General features: G+C 41.4%; 1 protein-coding gene across 1 annotated transcript in view; it reads right to left on the bottom strand.

The window, feature by feature from the left end:
- Window positions 1-19,695, bottom strand: part of SEC14L1 (SEC14 like lipid binding 1) — a 43,687-nt gene that overhangs the window by 14,178 nt on the left and 9,814 nt on the right. The window contains exons 3-8 of the mRNA XM_063120368.1: window positions 6,786-6,935; window positions 5,779-5,910; window positions 3,146-3,274; window positions 2,622-2,853; window positions 2,013-2,122; window positions 346-535 (exon numbers count right to left, since the gene is read on the bottom strand). Of these exons, the coding sequence (XP_062976438.1) occupies window positions 346-535; window positions 2,013-2,122; window positions 2,622-2,853; window positions 3,146-3,274; window positions 5,779-5,910; window positions 6,786-6,935 (943 nt within the window). The remainder of the gene's footprint in view (window positions 1-345; window positions 536-2,012; window positions 2,123-2,621; window positions 2,854-3,145; window positions 3,275-5,778; window positions 5,911-6,785; window positions 6,936-19,695) is intronic.

The following is a 19,695-nucleotide window of genomic DNA, read 5'->3' as shown; positions in this document are numbered from 1 at the left end:
TTGTACATAAAGTCTGAATAGGAGTCTGAATGCTGTGTGCGTGCAAAAGAAGTCCATATGAGCATCCTGCTATTCTCTAACTCCCCAGCTGCTCAGTGCCCCTCTAGCGTTGTGCCTTCCCATATATCTAGATACTTTATACTTTGCTCTAACAAAGCTTCATAAGCAGGTTTAAGCACTTTAGAATAATTTTGACAAGCTGGTCAGTCTCGCTGGTATTTCACTTTCCTTTTAGTAAGTTGCATTGACCTACTGCATTTCAGTAGTCAAAGCATACCTTTTCATCTGGTAGGGGCTCGGACGCTTCCCCCTATAAAAATGTCTTCCATGAACCTGCCACTATACCTTTGTCATGGTGGTGCCAGCCTCCTGCATAGTAATCCTGGAGCACTTGAGGAGGGTTCCAAGTGTCCAGAATGTAGTCCACCTGGTGCTGTTTACGCCACGTTAATGACTGGCACAGGATCTCTCTGGCTTTGTCAATGTTGAAGTCTCTCGCACGCAAGAACCTTAAGATGTGCTCATCCTTTGGAATCTGTAAAAGGTGGTCATCAATAATTGAAAGTACAAACAAGAGGGCTAGATGTAGAATTGATATAATGGCTAGAACAAAATAGAACTTAGCCCAGATTTTCACCTCTACAAAAGAAAATATTTACTTGCTAGCTGATGTGATGCTTAAAGAATCTTTGTTTTGCTGCTAATGCAGTTAAGACATTTTAGATGTTAAAAGTAACATTACCATTATCACTAAAATGCATTTCATTAAATAAAATTAGATTTAGATATGGCATATTGCTTTAAGATAGAAACAGGAAGTCCACGGAATAAACAAGACTCATTTGCCCAAAAGTAATATACTAAGGAAGATATGAGAATGAAATATTTACTTCCTTCTCTTCAATCTTACCATCATAATAAGCCAACCTTTATTTTAAAATACCCCTCCCCCAAATACATACATACACACACACACACACACACACACACACACACACACTCTTACAAGTTCTTGGAAAGGAAAGGAGGCTTTTAAGGGCCACTTTACAAAGGCTTCTGCTTTCAGATTCTTTGTGGGATTAAAATCAGCTCCTTTATATATGGCATTCCCCCCCCCCTTTTTGGGTGGTGGTGGTCTTTCTCTGCCTTTCTATACGTTCCATTACACAACCACTAGGTGGTACAGCAGAATACACCATGGTTTCATGCTGCCATTTACGGAAATACCAGAATTTCATTGTTAGGGGAAAAAGTGCTATAATAGTTGTAAAGAACAGGAGATGTCCTGGAGGATGATGACATCATCTAAAGCACCCACAAACTACCGTGAGTGAGGAATCACGAGCACACAATAAATGCCTCATGTTGAAAGGCTCAAAAATGTTCTAATGGTTGCATAGAATGGGAGATGTCCTGGAGGAGGAGGATACCATCTAAAGCACCTGCAAACTAACGTGAGTGATGAAAAAGGAGCACAAAATAAACGCCTCATGTCAAAAGGCTCAAAAAGAGATGGGAATTTTGAGCTTGGGTATCTGTGGGAAAGATGGGTTTTGCACAGATAACTGGCCTTCATTAACTTTTAAACTATATCAACTTGAAGCAATGTTCCACAAATTATGAACTACCTGTCCAAGCATGTATTCTATTGCCTTTTCAAATGCTCAGCGCACTGGGAATGCCATGTCACTGGTTAATAGGGCAAATCCTCATTAACAAGCCTTTCAGCAGCAGAGTAAATCCCCTCATGGGACATAGCAAAATTGTTTAATTTGTGGAGATTTCATAACCTAGCATATGAAAGGGTCTCTAGGCTTCTGGGAAGTAGATTTAAAGATTAAGACTTTTCTAGCCCACAAAAAACTAAAGGTATCAGGTTCAAATTAGTTCAAGGCCAACTTATGTAACAATATGCATCCCCCTGGATGGATTGTTGACATTCTGCCAGAGAATCTTGCATGCTACACATTTTTCTGATGGACAGGAAGCTAAGCAGAGACACGGATCCTTACTTTGCCTTTGTGTGTTTCCTGAAGCCACTGACGAAGCCTGATGAGGCAGCTTTCCTGAAGCGGTGTCAAGTCACCCAGATACCTCTTGATGTAGTCTGCATCTAGCTTGTCTGAAATGGTATTCATACAATGCTATTAGAGGCAATCATTAGTAGGTCAATTAATAAACGGTTTTCTGTGCACGTTTCAAATTGAAGCATTCGTCTGTAATTTGCAGAACAAGTTGCCATTTTCAAGCCTTTGCAGTATTTGAGAAAAGTTAACTTTGGTAACCCTTTCCAACTGAGCTGCTTTTCTTCCAACAGCTCTAACCATCAGGGGCTCTTGCTTAACCCCAGGAAATACCATTTGCCTTCTCCCTTCTGCACCTAAACCCTCAGTCAATACAATTCCACTATCTACAGATTTTATTTCTGAAAACAGTCCTACAATTTTACCTGCTTGTACAATTTACTCTGGGCAGCTTAATCCAAGTAGTTCAACTTCATAACATTGGAGATTTTCAGAACAGATACACAGACTCCTTGCCTGTATTATACAGCCAGCTGAGATTATAATGGATACATTCAAAATAGCTGCATAAGAGAGCAGAACCAGGAAACAACTCACCATCAGGTGTTCCAGCTGTGGGTTCTGATGCACTGTTGCAAGTGTTGAGTTCTTTAGGGCTTAGACCCTCTTTGATGGCAGTTTCAGGTATGCTGATTGGAGGGGACAGGGACCGCCTTGCATGAGATGCACAATGTTCAAATGCAAATTTTTTAGGGGGACTCCAGCGAGGAATAAACGCTACTCCTTCTTCTTCAAGCTGCCTCAAGTAGTACTCTATTATTTCTTTGCCCTTTGAAAATAAGGCAATTCTTTAGTCAGTGCATTCGTATGGACACAAAGCTTCTTTATTCAGTCTATTCCCAACATAAACTGATTTGTCCATATCATTCAGATTAGAATGTTCCACCAGTAGAGGATGAGAGCAGCTACAGACTACAAAGCTCTACCAGGACAACCTTCGCGAAGATAAATCCCAAGTGGGTTCAAAATTGCTCCCAATCTTCCCAGCATCCAGAAGCGACAACAATACTTGCTTGGATATGAGCTAGCAGGCCAGGGACCAACAAATTTTAAAAGCTCACCTTTTTAATATTGCTGGTGTACTGTTTCATGGCAATCTTTTCTACTGTGCTTTCAAAGCCAAAGAAAGATTTAATGTCAAGGCTTGCAGATTGTTCAAAACATGTCCAGTCTTCATTGTCTGGGTGCACCTAGAGAGTTAAGAATCAAAAGTGGGCACATAGTTTATATTAAAAAAAATGTCAAGTATCACAAGCATAGTTATTTCTGAAGTACAGTATACCATATATGAGTATCATAATTTCTGGTAAGCAGCCAGAATTAAATTGGATTTTAGTATCCATAATGCCATTCACTACTATTATTTCTTCTTCCTCAAAGATGCTCTCAATTTGGCTCTCTGCTTTTATCATAAGGAGCCAAGAGCTTTGGTGACTGCTGAGAAGCTGTCACATTTCTGGGGAAAAGGAGACGTCTAAAGCCCCCTTATCTCTGAAAAGATGAAGGCATATTTTTCAGCTTTGGTGTCTAGCCCATTTTAAAAATAGAGACAGTGAACGCAGACCTGATTAATATGACTGTTTGGGGCTGCTATTCAGATTCTCCAGAACCAACATATTGACCAGTTAATTGGGCTGCCAGTATTTCCATCTTTGGGTTATCTAAAGCAGAAGTGAGAAAGTCTGTGTAACAGGGATCCTGCTAGTAATACTATAGGCAAGGCATATCCCAGGTTAGCATTTTACGTACTGTATTAATATGAGGGAGAATTATCCCTTCTTACTAGATTCCCTGTGTCTTGATGATCTTGTGCCATGCCCACCTCCCCATGGTCTAGGGACACACTCCTCGAATTGAAGACCATCTTAACAAAGGACGGATATAAAAGAGCAGTGCCCTCCTATTCTTAAGAAATAAACAACTCATATTTCAAGCAATTTTGATCTTCGGAAACCTAAAAGGGACAGATTTAAGAGTTCATTTAGGTGTTATATAGCCTGTACGCAGGCTGCAGAAAGGCACCAATGACAGTATGAAAAGAGAGTGATGTTTAGATCCTTACTTGCATGTACAGATCCTAGCACATTTGTCACACTTCTGTTAGCTGCATGCCAGTGGCTACTACTACATGTACTATGGGCTGTGCATACAGTTAAGATCTTTTAAAACAGGGGTGGAGAGAAGTTAGATCACCTGATAATAATATATCAGCACCACTGATTTAATAGGAGCAAGGCTTTGACACCCCACCACACGCACTAAATTATTTGTACTTGTATATACAAAGTCTGGCTCATGGGATGCTGTAGGCAATTAGCTCCTTCCACTGAGCAATCACTTTGCATCAGGCTCCACCGTCCCCCTGAGCCAATACTTCCGAGTCTGGCTTGGGCTCCTCAAGGATCAAATTAAAAAATGAAGTAGATCCTGCAAGCCTGAAGTCCACCCAGACTTGTTTTCATACGTCATTCTCTCTGAATATACCATCACCACAAATAAGGGCCTTCCTATGACAAGCATGTGACTGAGCAACGTCTCCATTTCCCCTTACACAGAATGAAGTGTTTAAGCCCAAATGAAAGAAGAGGGAGCCTTTAAGGTATAATCAAATAATCCCTAGCTAGGGCTGGTAAAACAAACTAACGGTGCTTCCTATATGCCCTGCTACAAAGTGAACACACAGGAAACAGTGTTATTTTATTTTACTATGTCCGTGAAGATAATTCAGGATGCAGTCGGCTTAATAAAATGCATCAGGCTTAATAGTGTGTTTATGTGCACTTCAGAGATTCCCTTTTCTGCATCGGTGCCTTCCCTCCTTCCTATCTATGTTTAAAGCAGGGGCATTTTTAGAAGATGCAGTTACAAACCTGCAATATTTCAAGGCATGCATGTTCAATTTTCCTTGAATCAATTTCAGTTGGCAAGAATGAAAACTCCTGCAACGTTATAAAACACTTTGAGCAGTATCCAAGGGGCTGTTCTGTCTCTGCTGGTTCTGCTGCGCTCGCAGGATCCAACACTTACACAATGTGGGTTTTGTGCTTCTAGAATATGCTTGGAAACGATGGAGCAGAAACGCTTGTGCCGCATCAGGACAGGTCAGCGGAGCTCCTTTTTGTGAGGTCCACTGTCCTGCCCTGTTCTGGAAATGAGCATTTGCACTTTTTTCATGTTATCTTTAAGTTCACAAATGTACCATTGTAACAGTGGTTGGTCCCGCAAATGTAAATGCACAATTGGATACTATCCATTGCTTTGGATGTTAACTTTTCTTTTTTTCTTTTTTTTTTTAAAAAGGAAGACCTGAAAGCTAGGGATGTCTGCAAGCTTAACAGACATTGGTACAAGAATTGGTCATCTCAGCTATGTCCTGCCACTGGCAAACTATCAAAGAGGAGCTTAAGCTCATGCCAAGGCATGTACTCATTTAAATCAGAATGGAAATGCAGTTTTCAGACTTCTGAACACACACCAGTCCTAATATATTCCATATGTTTGTTCTGTTTGAGCACAGGTGGCTGAATATGTCAGATTTTACATTCAATGCTGTGGGATTCTGACCAAAAGAAGAACGTTCATGAACATAGTTTGATTCACGTTTCCCAGCTGAAAAGTGATAGTTCGATGTCATCCTTATCTACGAGAAGCCAAAAGCGGACCTCTACAGAAATTAAGCTCAACTTCAACTCACCGTGTAACAGCAGTGTTCATTAATGACAACTCTGTTTGAGAAAGTTTCATTGTGGGCCTCTATGTGTAAAGTGCGGTCTCGTCTGTTCAAGGAGTTCTTTTGAATAAAGTAAACATAATCTACCCCTGCAATCTAAGGGAAGAGCAGACATTAGGTTAAGAAGAAGAAGCAGCCTTGCAGATAATACAGATCTTGGCGACAAAACCCTATATTCTGATGTAGCTCAGCAGTGCTCTGCAGAGCACCTGGTAAGTTGGCACCATGCTGGGATGGCTGAACAGGCTTCTTAATTTCACCAATACGCATCCAGAAAACTCTTTTTTAGAATAGGCTAACGGATTCTAACCGGCTGTGTCTTTTGAGATGTAAGTTTGGAGTCGATAGGAAGGTGGGTCCAGTGACTAATTTTCAGATTTGCAGGCTAGAACACTAACCAAACTCTAAGGTGCCGGGTTTTACTGAACTCATATTCCCATAAAAGAAAGTTTGCTCCCTCCTAGTGAGCCTTCCATATGCCATCTAACTGGAGAACAAGATGCTCTCTCAGACTATCTTCGCTGCAATAAACTCTGCATATGCTCTAGAATCCAAGATGCTACTCAAGTAGGTAATATGTAACTAGCTATTAGAGTCTTTATTGATTTTTATTTGGAATTCTGTAAGTATGATTGTTGCCTTCCCTTGTTTCTCTTTCCAGAAACAAACAAACAAACACACACACACACACACATATGGGAATTATCACTATACTCTTCCTCAGTTACAGACCTACCATTTGTGTTTCTTAGGATTTTCACAAGGGTCTTGTTTTGTTTTTAAGCTTTGGGCAAGAAAATCCAAAGCACCTTCCTTTTTACTTTTTCTAGGGCTAAAGAGAGGCATTCTTGGCAATAGGGCTCTTTTGAGAGAGGGAGGGGCAGCCTGGTAAAGAAAGGATCTATCAGTAGGAATAGTCACCCACCCCCATCCAATTCATCACAGCCTCCAACCGAACCAAATTCAATTACCTTTTTCAAGAGTCGCGGTGCATCTACATCCAGTTTACAGCGCCTTTCAATCACATGAACCGCCCTGTCGTCACTCTTGAATTCATTCACAGTATCACTACCTACAAACATTGGAATGAGAGGGCACGTGGGGAACCTTTTTTCATAAGCCTGTAATGATAAGAAAAAGAGAACACACTTCAAAGCTCTGTTACACAACTCTCTAGATAGCATTTTCATATGCTTAAGTTAAATTGATCACAACTGTTCTCCTCACTTCAATAAATGGTTCAAGCATATTAAATATTAAAAGATGCTGGTTTGTGTTTCTCAAATATCTATCAATCAACAACATCATGTAGCTCAGGAGGACTTTAAACGAGACCAATTTTCATTCCCTTTAGAGAGCTATCTAGAGAGCTTTCCTGAGTATGTCCCCAGAGCCTAATAAAAACATCCAAAGCTTGTTCCTTACCATAATCGCTATCCCCAAACACAGCAGCTCAATTCATCTAATGACTGCAGTGTACCATTTACCAGCCTACACTTGTACCCAGGAACATAATGCCTTTTTTTACATTGTTCACACAGCAACAGCCCCAATTCAACAATAATGATAATCAGAACAGTCCATGAGTCTTTGAATTCTTATCAACAAAAATGCTATTATATTTACATGGAAAAATAGACAGACTCTAAGCAACACGGCAGTGCAATTCCTGAAAATTCTAGACTCTAGATTTACTAGCTGTTTTGCATTCCTTATTCTCCGGGTTTATCCTTGAAGCACAGAGGAACAGTTTAGGAGTGTATGTGCTCTCCAACACTTCTTGTCTCCCCCTACAGAAGAAGTCAAGAGCAGAGGCCTAAAATACACCATCAACCCAGTTGAAGCCCTTCCAACCGCACCCATTGTGCAACGTGTTGTGCAACCACTTTTAAACGGTTGTGCAACCTATTTGCACAAGAGCAATGGGAAACTGCTTGCGGAAAAGTTCAGAAGAGCTCCGCTAGTGCTCCTTGAATTTGCAGAATGTCACCTTTGGATACTGCCCATGCTGTTTGAGGCACAGTGCGGTTGGGCTGTGACTTAAGTCTAGTTCTGGCTTGAGGTGGTAAACCAGTGTACAGCTTTAAACTGCAGATGGGGCTTCATATGCCAATGCTCCTCCACACACACAAAATACCTGCATTCCTCCCTTCACTTAGAAAGCTAGGTATCAGAGGACAAGATCCTAAGCCAAGCTGCCTCTTCCCCTACCCACATGCTAGTTTTCAATATAGAGGAACATTCAGTCTTGAAATCTGAAATGGTACAGCCTTTTACCATCAGTTTACCACCTTAGTCAGACTTAGGCTTTAGCAACACAGATAGAAGATCACAGCCAAGTCAAGTAGAAGCAAGAATGCCCCACCCACCGCAGGGAGCATGATATATAGTCAAAGTTCTCCTCCACCTCAGAGGAGGTCTGCCCAGCAAAGACTCCTCTGTACTCCTCTGGGCAGGAAGGTCCGCCACTGTGCTCCTCTGTGTCAGAACTCCAATGAGGGTGAGAGGGCAAATAGGAGGCTTTCAAAGAGGAGGAGGAGGACGCTGACACCACCAGCCCTGAAGCTGGTGTTATTTATTTTCATGCCATTGCAAGTAACTGGAGGAAGCGTTTAAAGGAATAACTGCCATAAAAGGCTCAAGAAAAAAGGAGAAATGCTCTCCCCACCCCACCCCCACCCACCTTCTGTCCTGATACACATGCTCAACAGGACAAGGGAACTGCCAAGGATTGATCTGCCCATATAGAAATTAAATTGGTCTTGTTTACTTAAGGACCAGTTCATGTACTTGTTCTTGTTTAGTCTTGTTTACTTACGTAACACAAAAGCCCTGTTGAGTCAGACCAAATGCTTATCTTGCCTAGCATTTGGTTCCCGCTGTGGCCAAATGCCTCTGGGAAGCCTGCAAGCTGGACATGAACGCAGGAGCAGCCTCCCACTCGAGTTTCCCAGCAATTGGCATTTAGAGACAAACTGTGTTTGATATGGGAGGCAATATTATCACTACCCTATGGCATTTAGTTTGATGCAATTCTGAAAGGCCAAACACTTCTCCAACATTTTATTTTTAGTTTGGGACAAAACAACTGTGTTCTTCTAAATCTGTGTCCCTCCTCCCTCCCAATCCCCTTTCCTTTTGTGTCATGTCTTTTAGATTGTAAGCCTGTGGGCAGGGACTGTCAAGAAATACTTTTGTAAGCCTTTTTTGGCTGAATGGCGGCATAAAAATCCTTAAATAAATAAAATAAATAAATAAATCTACTTCGGACATTTATATTGAGATTATTCCTTTAAACTAGCCTGTGGCTGCTTCTGTGAAAGAAGTATTTTCTAATCAAGATGCTTAATTAGTCACTTCGTTTGCTAAGGCATGCCATTGCTTAAACAGATATTTATGGTTGGTTCCATCATCCCCTGTGGGGAAAGGTATCGAGCAGGCCAAGCCATCCCTGCTGAGGCACCAAGTGGGAGAGTGACTCTGTTGATTCTCCTCAATCTCTCAGTAGCTTTCAATACCATTGACCATGGTATCCTTCTGGAACGACTGGCTGAGTTGGGAGTGGGAGGCACTGCATAGCAGTAGGTTGGGCTGAGAGTCTGTGACTGGCCCAAAGTCACCCAGGGAGCTTCCATGGCCGAGTGGGGACTAGAACCTGGATCTCCCGACTCCTAGTCCAACACTTTAGCCACTACACCACACTGGCTTCATCAATCCTAGATCTGTTTTTATAGTTGTTCTTAGATATATGTTTCTGCAGTTTTAAATTTTGTATATTGTTTTTAAACTTATGTAAACCACCCAGAGAGCTTCAGCGATGGGGTGGTATAGAAATGTAATAAACTATCATCATCATCATCATCATCATCATCATCATCATCATCATCATCCAGCCAGTGTTTCGGCTGGGACAACTTTGGCCCAGCCTGGTTCTGGCGGAAGCAGTGGGTGGAGGATTTAGAGGTGCAAACTTTATATGCACTAAATTAAAGATGCAACTTTAAGTGAAGATGCAAACATTGATTGCATGGGCAGGGCTTCATTTGCCAGGTCATCAGACTTGACAACATCTCGAATCATCTTGTCCAATGGATACTGTTGGAGTTTGACTATGGGAGCTGAGTTTAAATTGTAGCTCAGTCATAAATTCACTGAGAGGGGCTTTAGGCAAGTCTCTCTGTTCCCCATCGATGTTGATGGGTTGTTCAAAGTCTAAAAAAGGTACACACAATGTTCGGCAGGATGAAGGGCTGCCAAACAGCAAAGCACCAAGAATAAGTAAGTTCAGACAATCAAGTATGTTTTGAAACACACATTCTGCTCAACAGGTTTATAAGAGCATTTGCTCCCAGTGGAACTTACTTACATAATGTACTTTGCATTATTATGTCTACATACAAACCGTAACTGTGTGTCTCCTCTGAAGGAATGCTTGAAGGCGGTAATGGGCTGGATGAGGAAAAACAAACTGAAGCTGAATCCAGACAAGACGGAGGTGCTAGCTGTCAAAGGCCGCAACCTGGGTTTGGAGGTGTGTCAAACTGTTCTGGATGGGGTTACACTCCCCCTAAAAGACTGTGTTTGCAGCTTGGGGGTGCTTCTGGATCCGTCACTCCAAATGACAGCCCAGATAGATGCGACAGCCAGGAGTGCCTACTATCAGCTTCGGCTGATACGCTAGCTGCACCCCTTCCTAGAGTTGGAAGACCTAAAGATGGTAGTGCACGCACTGGTAACTTCAAAGCTTGACTTCTGCAATGCCCTCCACATGGGGCTACCTCTGTGCCTAGTCCGGAAACGTCAATTAGTCTAAAATATGGCAGCCAGGCTGGTCACTGGTACACCTAGAGGTGAACACATTACACCAGTTTTAAAATCTCTTCACTGGCTGCTGATTAGTTTCCGGGCAAAGTACAAAGTGTTGGTTATTACCTTTAAAGCCCGACATGGTTTGAAGGCTACCTGCGGGATCGCCTTCTCCCGTACAATCTGCCCCGCATACTCAGGTCCTCTGGGAAGAATCCACTTCAGCTAGCAAAAACGAGATTAACAACTGTTACCCAGAGGACCTTCTCTTCTGCTGCTCCCAGACTGTGGAATGGCCTGCCGGAGGAGATTCGTCAACTTGACAGTCTTTTAGAGTTTAAAAAAGCAATAAAGACCGATCTATTCTGGCAGGTCTATCCAGTGAAATTTTAGAATGTTTTAAGGATGTTTTAAAGATGTTTTAATCATGTGTGGTATGTTTTTAACCACTTTTTAATGTGTATTTTATGTTTTTATATTGTTTGTTTTATACTTTGAATGGTTTTAGTTTTTGTGAACCACCCAGGGAGCTTCGGCTATTGGGCAGTATAAAAATGCAATAAATAATAATAATAATAACTGCTGCCCTTACTTGTACTTAACATTACTGTAAATAATTTTCTTAAGGAAGCTTATTACATTTGTTTAATTGCTGCCCTTCTGTGTTCTCTTACTATTCAGTCTTAAAAGCCTAGCTTCTGGGATTATAGAGCTGATCGTATTTTGTTCTGAGTGCTCCAAATATAGCTTAAAAGCAGAACTGAATATTATAATTTTATCTAAACTCACTGGAATCCAGGTTGTTGTTGTTTTTTAAGCTGGCTTTGAACCCTTGAAAGTGCAAGATACATAACTGCATCATCGTACTTATGTAAGGGTGTAACCCAAAAGGAACCAACTGGGATATTAAAAGCACATAACCAGAACACTAAAACAAAATTGGGATTAATACCAGCTGTAGGTAAAACAAATATTATAAAAATAATGCACAGTCTACTCAGAACGTAGGCCATGCCAGAGCAGCACCCAAAGGTGCCCACAAAGCTCTCCACTCTCTGCCTCCTTTTAAAAAAATCAATAAAAATAATCAAAGAACATTAGGGTTCCTAGTTCTCCTTCCTGTTCCTGAACTTGCTGCTAATCAGCTGTTCAGCAAGCAGGAAGTAGAAGGGGTAGAAGAGAGAGGAAGGATGGGGCTAGGAGTGAGGAGAAACAGCATGATGAAGAAGTGTGGGGAGAGAAATAGCAAACTAGAGGCTAGGTGTGGAAAGGAACAGCGAGACAAAGGAGTGAGTGGGAAAGAAATAGCACTGCTAGGGGTTAGGAAAGGAGAGAAAGAGGAAGAAGAGAAATAGTGAGGAAAGGAGAGGCAAAGAGCAAGGCTGCAAGCTGAGAGTATAGAGAGAGCACAAAGTGGAAAGGTCTGTGCGGGCGAAAGAAGATTGGGCGGCCCAGGAAGTCATTCTTTCTATTTCGCCTTCCCTCCCAGGCTGTAGCCTCACTATGTCCCTCTCCATCACCACCTCTTGGCTAGCTAGGCCCCCATGCAAACCATTATGCTTCACTATAATCACATCCTCCATGGGAGCCATTTTATGGTGGTGCCCAGAGCAGTTTCTCAAATTCCCAAATGTGCCCACAGGTCCAAAGAAAGGTTGGGGACCACTGACACAGGCGATCAAATGCATTCGCTTAACTCCCAGCTTAAAAGAATAGCCATGAAGACTAGTCATGAGTTCTAAGGACCTGCATGCCCATAATTTATGCAACAAATTGCAGAATCTCACCTTCGAGTTCAGTAGACTAAACACAAATGAGCCTACGCTTGGATATAAAAAATCTTAATATGTTTCTAGAGTAATTTAGAAATGCATCTTTAAAAATGGGCACTTTTGCTAAAAGCTTAGAAACCAGAAATGGTGCTAGGGAATGATGAGTCTAATTCACAATCCCTCTGACACTCCATTGACATTCCAGTTCCTTGGAATTCACCATAAGTGAGAATTTTGAATTGCAAACTCAGTATTTGGGCTATGTGCCTAGGACTCTCCTAACTCCGGCATCTAAGGCAGCCTAAAAGGGTTAGCCCTGATGAAAACTGTCTTGGAAGAAGCTGGTGGCTTGTCTGAAACTGTGACTTTTGTGTCATGTATTGCCATTTTGTTGGCCAGCAATCACTCCATTTTAGAAATAGGCAATTTGTTCAGCATTAATGACTACATCTAGGTCTAGCAGTATTTGTCTAATCTACCTTATAAATCTTGTTCGGTCCTGTAAGTATAATTATTAAAAACCTGGCAGATTCCAAAACATATGGTCAGTGGTGGTGTTCCGAATGCTTTAGAGAAGACCAAGAGGCAGACATTTTCCATTTATAACTTTAGACATTCAGCACCTGGACTTTCCATACAAAAGATGAGTGCAGGTAGCTGATGTGGCATTTCATTTTTCCAAGAGCAATCCTTGCTAGGATATGACATAGGCCCTTGTCAGCTGAGCCTGAACAAGAGCGTCAAGCATTACTCCCTCGCCACAAGCTAAAAATCTCAGTTCAACCCCTGAAAATGCAGAGTTGCCTAGCAACCATAACACTTGAAATACATTTTGGTGGAGAGAGTAGCTTAACTGTTTATAAGCTGATTCAACTTGTACAGCTTCAGGACTTGTTTGGGTGCATTCTCAGGGTTTATTTTATATAACTTTCCAATGATGACACATCAGTGAAGTCTGGTATTAAGTTTGCCTACAGCCTTTAAAGGGTTACGCCAAACATGTCACAAAATTCCAAGCAATTAGATTGCTTCAGTTATATTATTTGTTTCCTTCTCTTAAAATGTCAAATAATCATTAACGGCTATGCTTTTGGGAGTGAGAAGAACTTTGCTTTTGGGGGTGAGCCATTGACAGTACACAGTTCAATGACTAAAACATTGGCTCAGCCTTGCTCTTTCTCTCCCGCTCACCCCTTTATCTTGTTGTTTCTTTCCACTCCCAGCCTCTAGCCTGCTTTTTCTCCCCCCTCCCCACACATCTCATTACCACACTGTTTCACCCCACCCCCCTAGTCTCTGGCCCTGCTCTTTCTCTTCCTTCTCCCCCCTTGCTTTCTCATCCTGCCCACTGAACAACTGATCAGTGGCAGGTTCAAGAACAGGAAAGAGAACCAGGTGCCCTAATGTTTTTCAAATTTTTAATCCCCCCCCCCACAATTTTTTTTTAAGGGGGCAGGGAGTTAAGAGCTTTGCAGGTGCCATTAGAGATGCCCGCAGGCACCACATTGGGGACCTTGGCTTAGGGTTGTGTGAGAAATGGAAACTACATCATAGAATCATAGAATAGCAGAGTTGGAAGGGGCCTACAAGGCCATCAAGTCCAACCCCCTGCTCAATGCAGGAATCCACCCTAAAGCATCCCTGACAGATGCTTGTCCAGCTGCCTCTTGAAGGCCTCTAGTGTGGGAGAGCCCACAACCTCCCTAGGTAACTGATTCCACCGTTGCACTGCTCTAACAGTCAGGAAGTTTTTCCTGATGTCCAGCTGGAATCTGGCTTCCTTTAACTTGAGCCTGTTATTCCGTGTCCTGCACTCTGGGAGGATCGAGAAGAGATCCTGGCCCTCCTCTGAGTGACAACCTTTTAAGTATTTGAAGCGTGCTATCATGTCTCCTCTCAATCTTCTCTTCTCCAGGCTAAACATGCCCAGTTCTTTCAGTCTCTCTTCATAGGGCTTTGTTTCCAGACTCCTGATCATCCTGGTTGCCCTCCTCTGAACACGCTCCAGCTTGTTTGCGCCCTTCTTGAATCATTCTTTCATGTGGTTCATTCCACCATCTCCCATACATTTTTTCAAAACAATGAGAGGGTCATCGGGTCTTAGCAGGGTTGCTCTGAGAGGTAAATGCCTTTTGGCAGACACTTTAGACCAGATAGGCTTCAGTGAAATGGCAGTCTGGAGAACTTGCACTCACAATGAACCTGAATTTGCCGAAAGGGCATAGGCGTGTACAAACTACTGTCACAATTTGTTATGCTCCATGCTGTACAGTTTGTTACCACAAAAAAGTCTTAAAAACAAAGAATGTCTGCCAGTTTCCCAAGCTTAATAGGGAGACCTAACCTGTAAATTACTGCCAGATTTTCAGACAAGAAAGCAGCTGTTGCAGTGTGTTATACCTGAGAACCCAATGTGACAGTGGAATTTCAAGAGGATCCTTTGCAACCTGTAGCAAAACACCTGCAAAGGCATTCATCACTCACAAGCCCTTTGTTTCCCCATACCACTGGCTATTTTCAAGGCATTCATTATCATTGTGACCCTGCATTTCTGCCACAGCTAGGGGCTATTCACTAAACTGGAACTGCAAGCTTATCAATCACATAGCCACAGCATCCAATAGTATAGAGTTCAAGGAAGTCGAGCATGAGAGGAAATTTTCAAGGGTCCTCTTGATAGAACTAATGTCTTTATGCACTGGTTATATTTGTATAAGAAATTGATCTCCTTTACAGTTCTTTTTTAATTATCTATCCTGAAGCATAATCTTGAGTGCTTTTGTTCTGGTCTTTATATAACGGAAGCTGTAATGCAAAAGCGTATCAAATGCCTTTTTTAAAAATGTCTGTATTCCTTTGAACAATAAAAACAGAAAAAAACCCAAATAATGCTGTATTATGTTTTTAAGAGGGTCAGGGGAAAGGTGGCTATGTTAATGGGCTTCTGTTCCCTACGCTATAAATCTAAAAGTTTGTGCTGTAAAGTAAACAGATGTTTTCCAAGGAACAAGAAACTGAGCCACATTTAAACATAAGCAAATTCTACCATAACAGAATAGCACTAGTTACTTTCACTTCCTTGGCAGCATAGGAGCTTCAAGAGAAGCGAGGTAAGTGAACACTATACCTCCCAGTCATAAAGCTACCAGCTGTAATCAGAGGTACTAGCTTAAAGTTATGAAGACTTTCTCCTAAGGAAATAATAGCAGAGTTGGTATATAACCATGACAGTATGGTTGTGCATGTAGTGCCGTTTCCTTATCATTGATGGTATACTATTCTATGAACCATACTAGTCATACTGTGCAGTAGTGTCCACCATTGCATATACATCCAACAGGAGTGAACATGATCAATATTCTAACTATTATCAGCAAATATTTGTGTTCACCTTCTATTACTTTTGAAGCTTTCGAACTATCTCCCTTGTTTTGTCTCATATACATGCCACCACCTCCTTAGTACATGTTTTCCCTCCACTGCTGCTCTTTATGCCTGTAACATCCACTCTATCAAGCTGTTTAAGAACATATGTTGAATTAGGCCAAGGTTCCATCTAGTCTAGCAGTCTATTTACACAGTGCACAACCAACTACCTATGGGAATTCCACAAGCAGGAAATGAGTGCAATAGCACCCTCCTGTTTATGTTCCCCAGAAACTGGTATACATAGGCGTAGTGCCTCTGATACTGAAGGTAGCATATAACCATCAGGACTAGTAGCCATTGATAGCCTTATCTTCTGTGATCCATCCTCAGTCATTCCTGAGTAATCCTAGCCTTATTTTTCCAGTCCCCTCTTTATCTTCTTCCCTATTCCTCCATAGCCATGTGACTGAACCTTATTACTCCCATCTATTGACCACAAACAAGTCCACCCCATAAGACATGATGCTCCGGTCTTGTCTAAGAGCCTGAAAGTACCTGCCATTTTAATGTTTAGTATTGTGTCCAGTATACTGTTAACAAAACTTTAAAATAGCAGTAGTGAAATCTTGGTACTACTTCCCACTAATGATATGCTTATTTAGAATAGTAGTTCACAGTAAGCATGTATGCAATTCAAAACATCTGGTTCCTTGTCGTTAAGGTTAAAAAAAAATACCTAAAGCTAAATAGACTTCTGATTTCTCTCATATATCACCTTCACCCAGAGGAATCTCTGCATTACAATATGTGTTGTAAATATTTATTTCTATATGCTCCAAGGCTACATTATGACTTATAAAGAGAACAATTGTGTTAAATAATCTTCGCAAGTAATTCTTGCTGAATTCTTGCTACCTACCTAAGGCACTGAAGACTAAAGAGCTCATTTGTGGCAATTGGTGTGCATCGCCTCAAACAAAAATAAACTAAGTCTCGACAGAAAAGTATAAGTTTTGAAATTCTGTTTTAGCATCAGCCTTCCTACTGCACCCTGCTTTGCTTAAAATACCCACATTGACATTTCCTCTCTCCCCCACCAACCTGCTGCCTTTGGGTACCCAACCCAAAAAACAGGAAGTATTAACCATCACGTCCAAAAGAAGCCACTTACATTAAACACTGTTCATTACAATGGCAGTATATACAGTTTACAGAAGATGGAATACCACCACAACAGTGTATAGACAGTACTAGGAACGTGGTGATCTAAATTTAGACATGTTATAGCATCTCCCTCCCGCTCTCTCACATGGTTTTTTTTAAAAAAAATACACATTCAAAAAGCATCTTTGAGAGTGAAGGAGGAAGACATACTGGCAGAGCCACTTGGGTTCTTGAACCAAACCCAAGGTTGATGTCATAGTTTCCATCAAGTGGAGGAATACAATACATTTTGGAAAAGTATGCAATTCCATCAGGAAATTCATTGCTTGCTCTCCTATTGTAGCCCAAACATGTCGAAATCCCATGGCACTTGTACCCACAGTCTTGTGGGATGCATAAGACTACAGAGACAATAAACACATCCATTGTAATCATGCCGGGTATATACACAGTACAGTATTATTTTATCAAGAGCATGGTAACATCTCTGCCTCCCGCTGCATTGAATTCACAAGCCATACTCAGAAAGGCCAGTATGTTAAGGCAGCTTGAAATTAGCAAAACACAACTGGACTCTCAGAAATCTGCCTATGTGCTTGAATCTTCTGGATTCTGATTCAGGTGCCCACAACTACCTCAATGTTTCCCTTATGCTACATTTTCTCAGCCTTTTTAATCGCTTGAAATGAGGGCAGGAAAGAGTTTCAACATCAAACATACCTTTGAAAGTGTTTTGTTTACACTTTCACAACATGCCTCAAAGCTTCATCCATAAATGCAATTACCAGCCTCTCCCATAAGTCCTAATTCATAACTCATAATTCATTCATAACATTAAAATAATGTTCAGAACATAACATAGTTCTCTCCCATTATTTTTCAATTGTTAATAGAGGAACAGAAATTCCTTTATTTTCTAAGCTCTCTTAAGGAACATTATTACCCGAAGATAATCCTTAAGTACTTGAAGTTCTCATGCTGCCCAGAGAACTTTTAGGTTATAGGGAGGCATACAATTATAGTTAATTAGTAATTAAATCTGATATTTAAGCAAGTTAAAAATGGAGGAAGAGTGCCAGAAATAAGGAACAAATTAAAAAACCACACACACATTGGCTCAGTTCAGACAACAAGTTTTTCAACAGTGGTTTTAGAACTCGACAGGGGAGTTTTTACATCAGCACTGAGATATGTGTCGGTGGGAAAAATCCATACAACGATGGAGGGTTTTTTGGAAAGCACTCCACGCAGAATATCCATTTATTTTATTTATTTATTTATTTATTACATTTTTATACCGCCCAATAGCCGAAGCTCACTGGGCGGTTCACAAAAATTAAAACCACAATAAAACACCCAACAGGTTAAAACACAATTACGAAATACAATATAAAAAGCGCAACCAGGATAAAACCACACAGCAAAGTTGATATAAGATTAAAATACAGAGTTAGAACAGCAAAATTTAAATTTAAGTTAAAATTAAGTGTTAAAATACTGAGTGAATAAAAAGGTCTTCAGCTGGCGACGAAAGGAGTACAGTGTAGGCGCCAGGCGGACCTCTCTGGGGAGCTCATTCCACAACCGGGGTGCCACAGCGGAGAAAGCCCTCCTGTGTGTAGAGCCCTATCCATGCTGTGTAGAGGAGAGTTCCTGCACAACGGCTGTGATGCATGGCAGGCTCTGTGGAGTTTTCTGTTGCGCTGAGTTGACTTTTCCCACTGGCTGCAGAGATCCCTGGCAAGAGCAGCAAAAGGAGGAACTTTTTTTGGGGGGGGGGCAGCAATGGCTGATTGGATACCATCAGGAGGACATGGGGAGGAAAGAGGGCATTGGAACTGTCAATCAAACATCACAATGGATTTTACTCAACTCCACGGTAGCCCACAGTCACACAACGGTGGAGTTAGAACATGATGTTTGGAGAGTACCCCATAAAAACTCAACCGTTGAGTGGAGTTTTCACATCGCATTGACAAATGTATTGTCTGAACTGAGCCATTGGGTATTTTCAAATCAGAGAAGTCAATTTCATGATCTGAGTAAAAGTGTTCTCTCAGCTTCATGCTAAGTTACATGAAACTAAATATTGCAACGCTCAAGTATAGATACACACACGGTGGTGGTGGAAAATTGTAAACAGTGAAGTCAAAGGGAAATGAAATGCTCCCTCTGACCTCACTGTTTGCACCTCCCCTCCTCCAAATTACAATATTATAGCAAAGTAGCATCACCACTTTTTAAAAGTGTGCACTATTCTTCAGTTCTGAAGTTTGGCAGACTTGGCTTTAGTTCATCATTCCTAATGAAAACCACTTTGAAAAGAGAACTGAATAGACATCCCAGGGAAGTAATTTTCAGCTGCTGTTCAGAAGATGGTAAGCTATAGAAATCTCCAATCACCCACAGGCCAACTCTGCATGGTAAACAGTCAGGCTGTTACTCTTTCCTAGCGATCAACTGTCACTTTAGTAAAGTTCCCACTGATTTCTAAACACGGATGCAGACGTTTCACTTCCAATTATTTTTAGAATCTGTCTTCACCCAAAGAACAAGCCTCATTCGGATAAAACACTCAAAACTGTAGTTCAGCATTAGACAAGTAAGTCTCTGGCTCACACGCTCCCTCCGCTTTCTCCAATTTAGTCGTGAGAAAGCTGGAGGCTTTTGCTTCCGTTTTTAACCGACTGCAGTATAGTATTCTGCCCAAGCCTAGACAGATAGTGGTTAGTTAACTGTGGGTTCACTGAAGCTAGCCAATTTCAAAATG

Source organism: Elgaria multicarinata, chromosome 3, assembly GCF_023053635.1.
Source record: "Elgaria multicarinata webbii isolate HBS135686 ecotype San Diego chromosome 3, rElgMul1.1.pri, whole genome shotgun sequence".
In the NCBI taxonomy this organism is placed as follows: Eukaryota; Metazoa; Chordata; class Lepidosauria; order Squamata; family Anguidae; genus Elgaria; species Elgaria multicarinata.
This window is presented reverse-complemented; position numbering and strand designations above follow the sequence as displayed.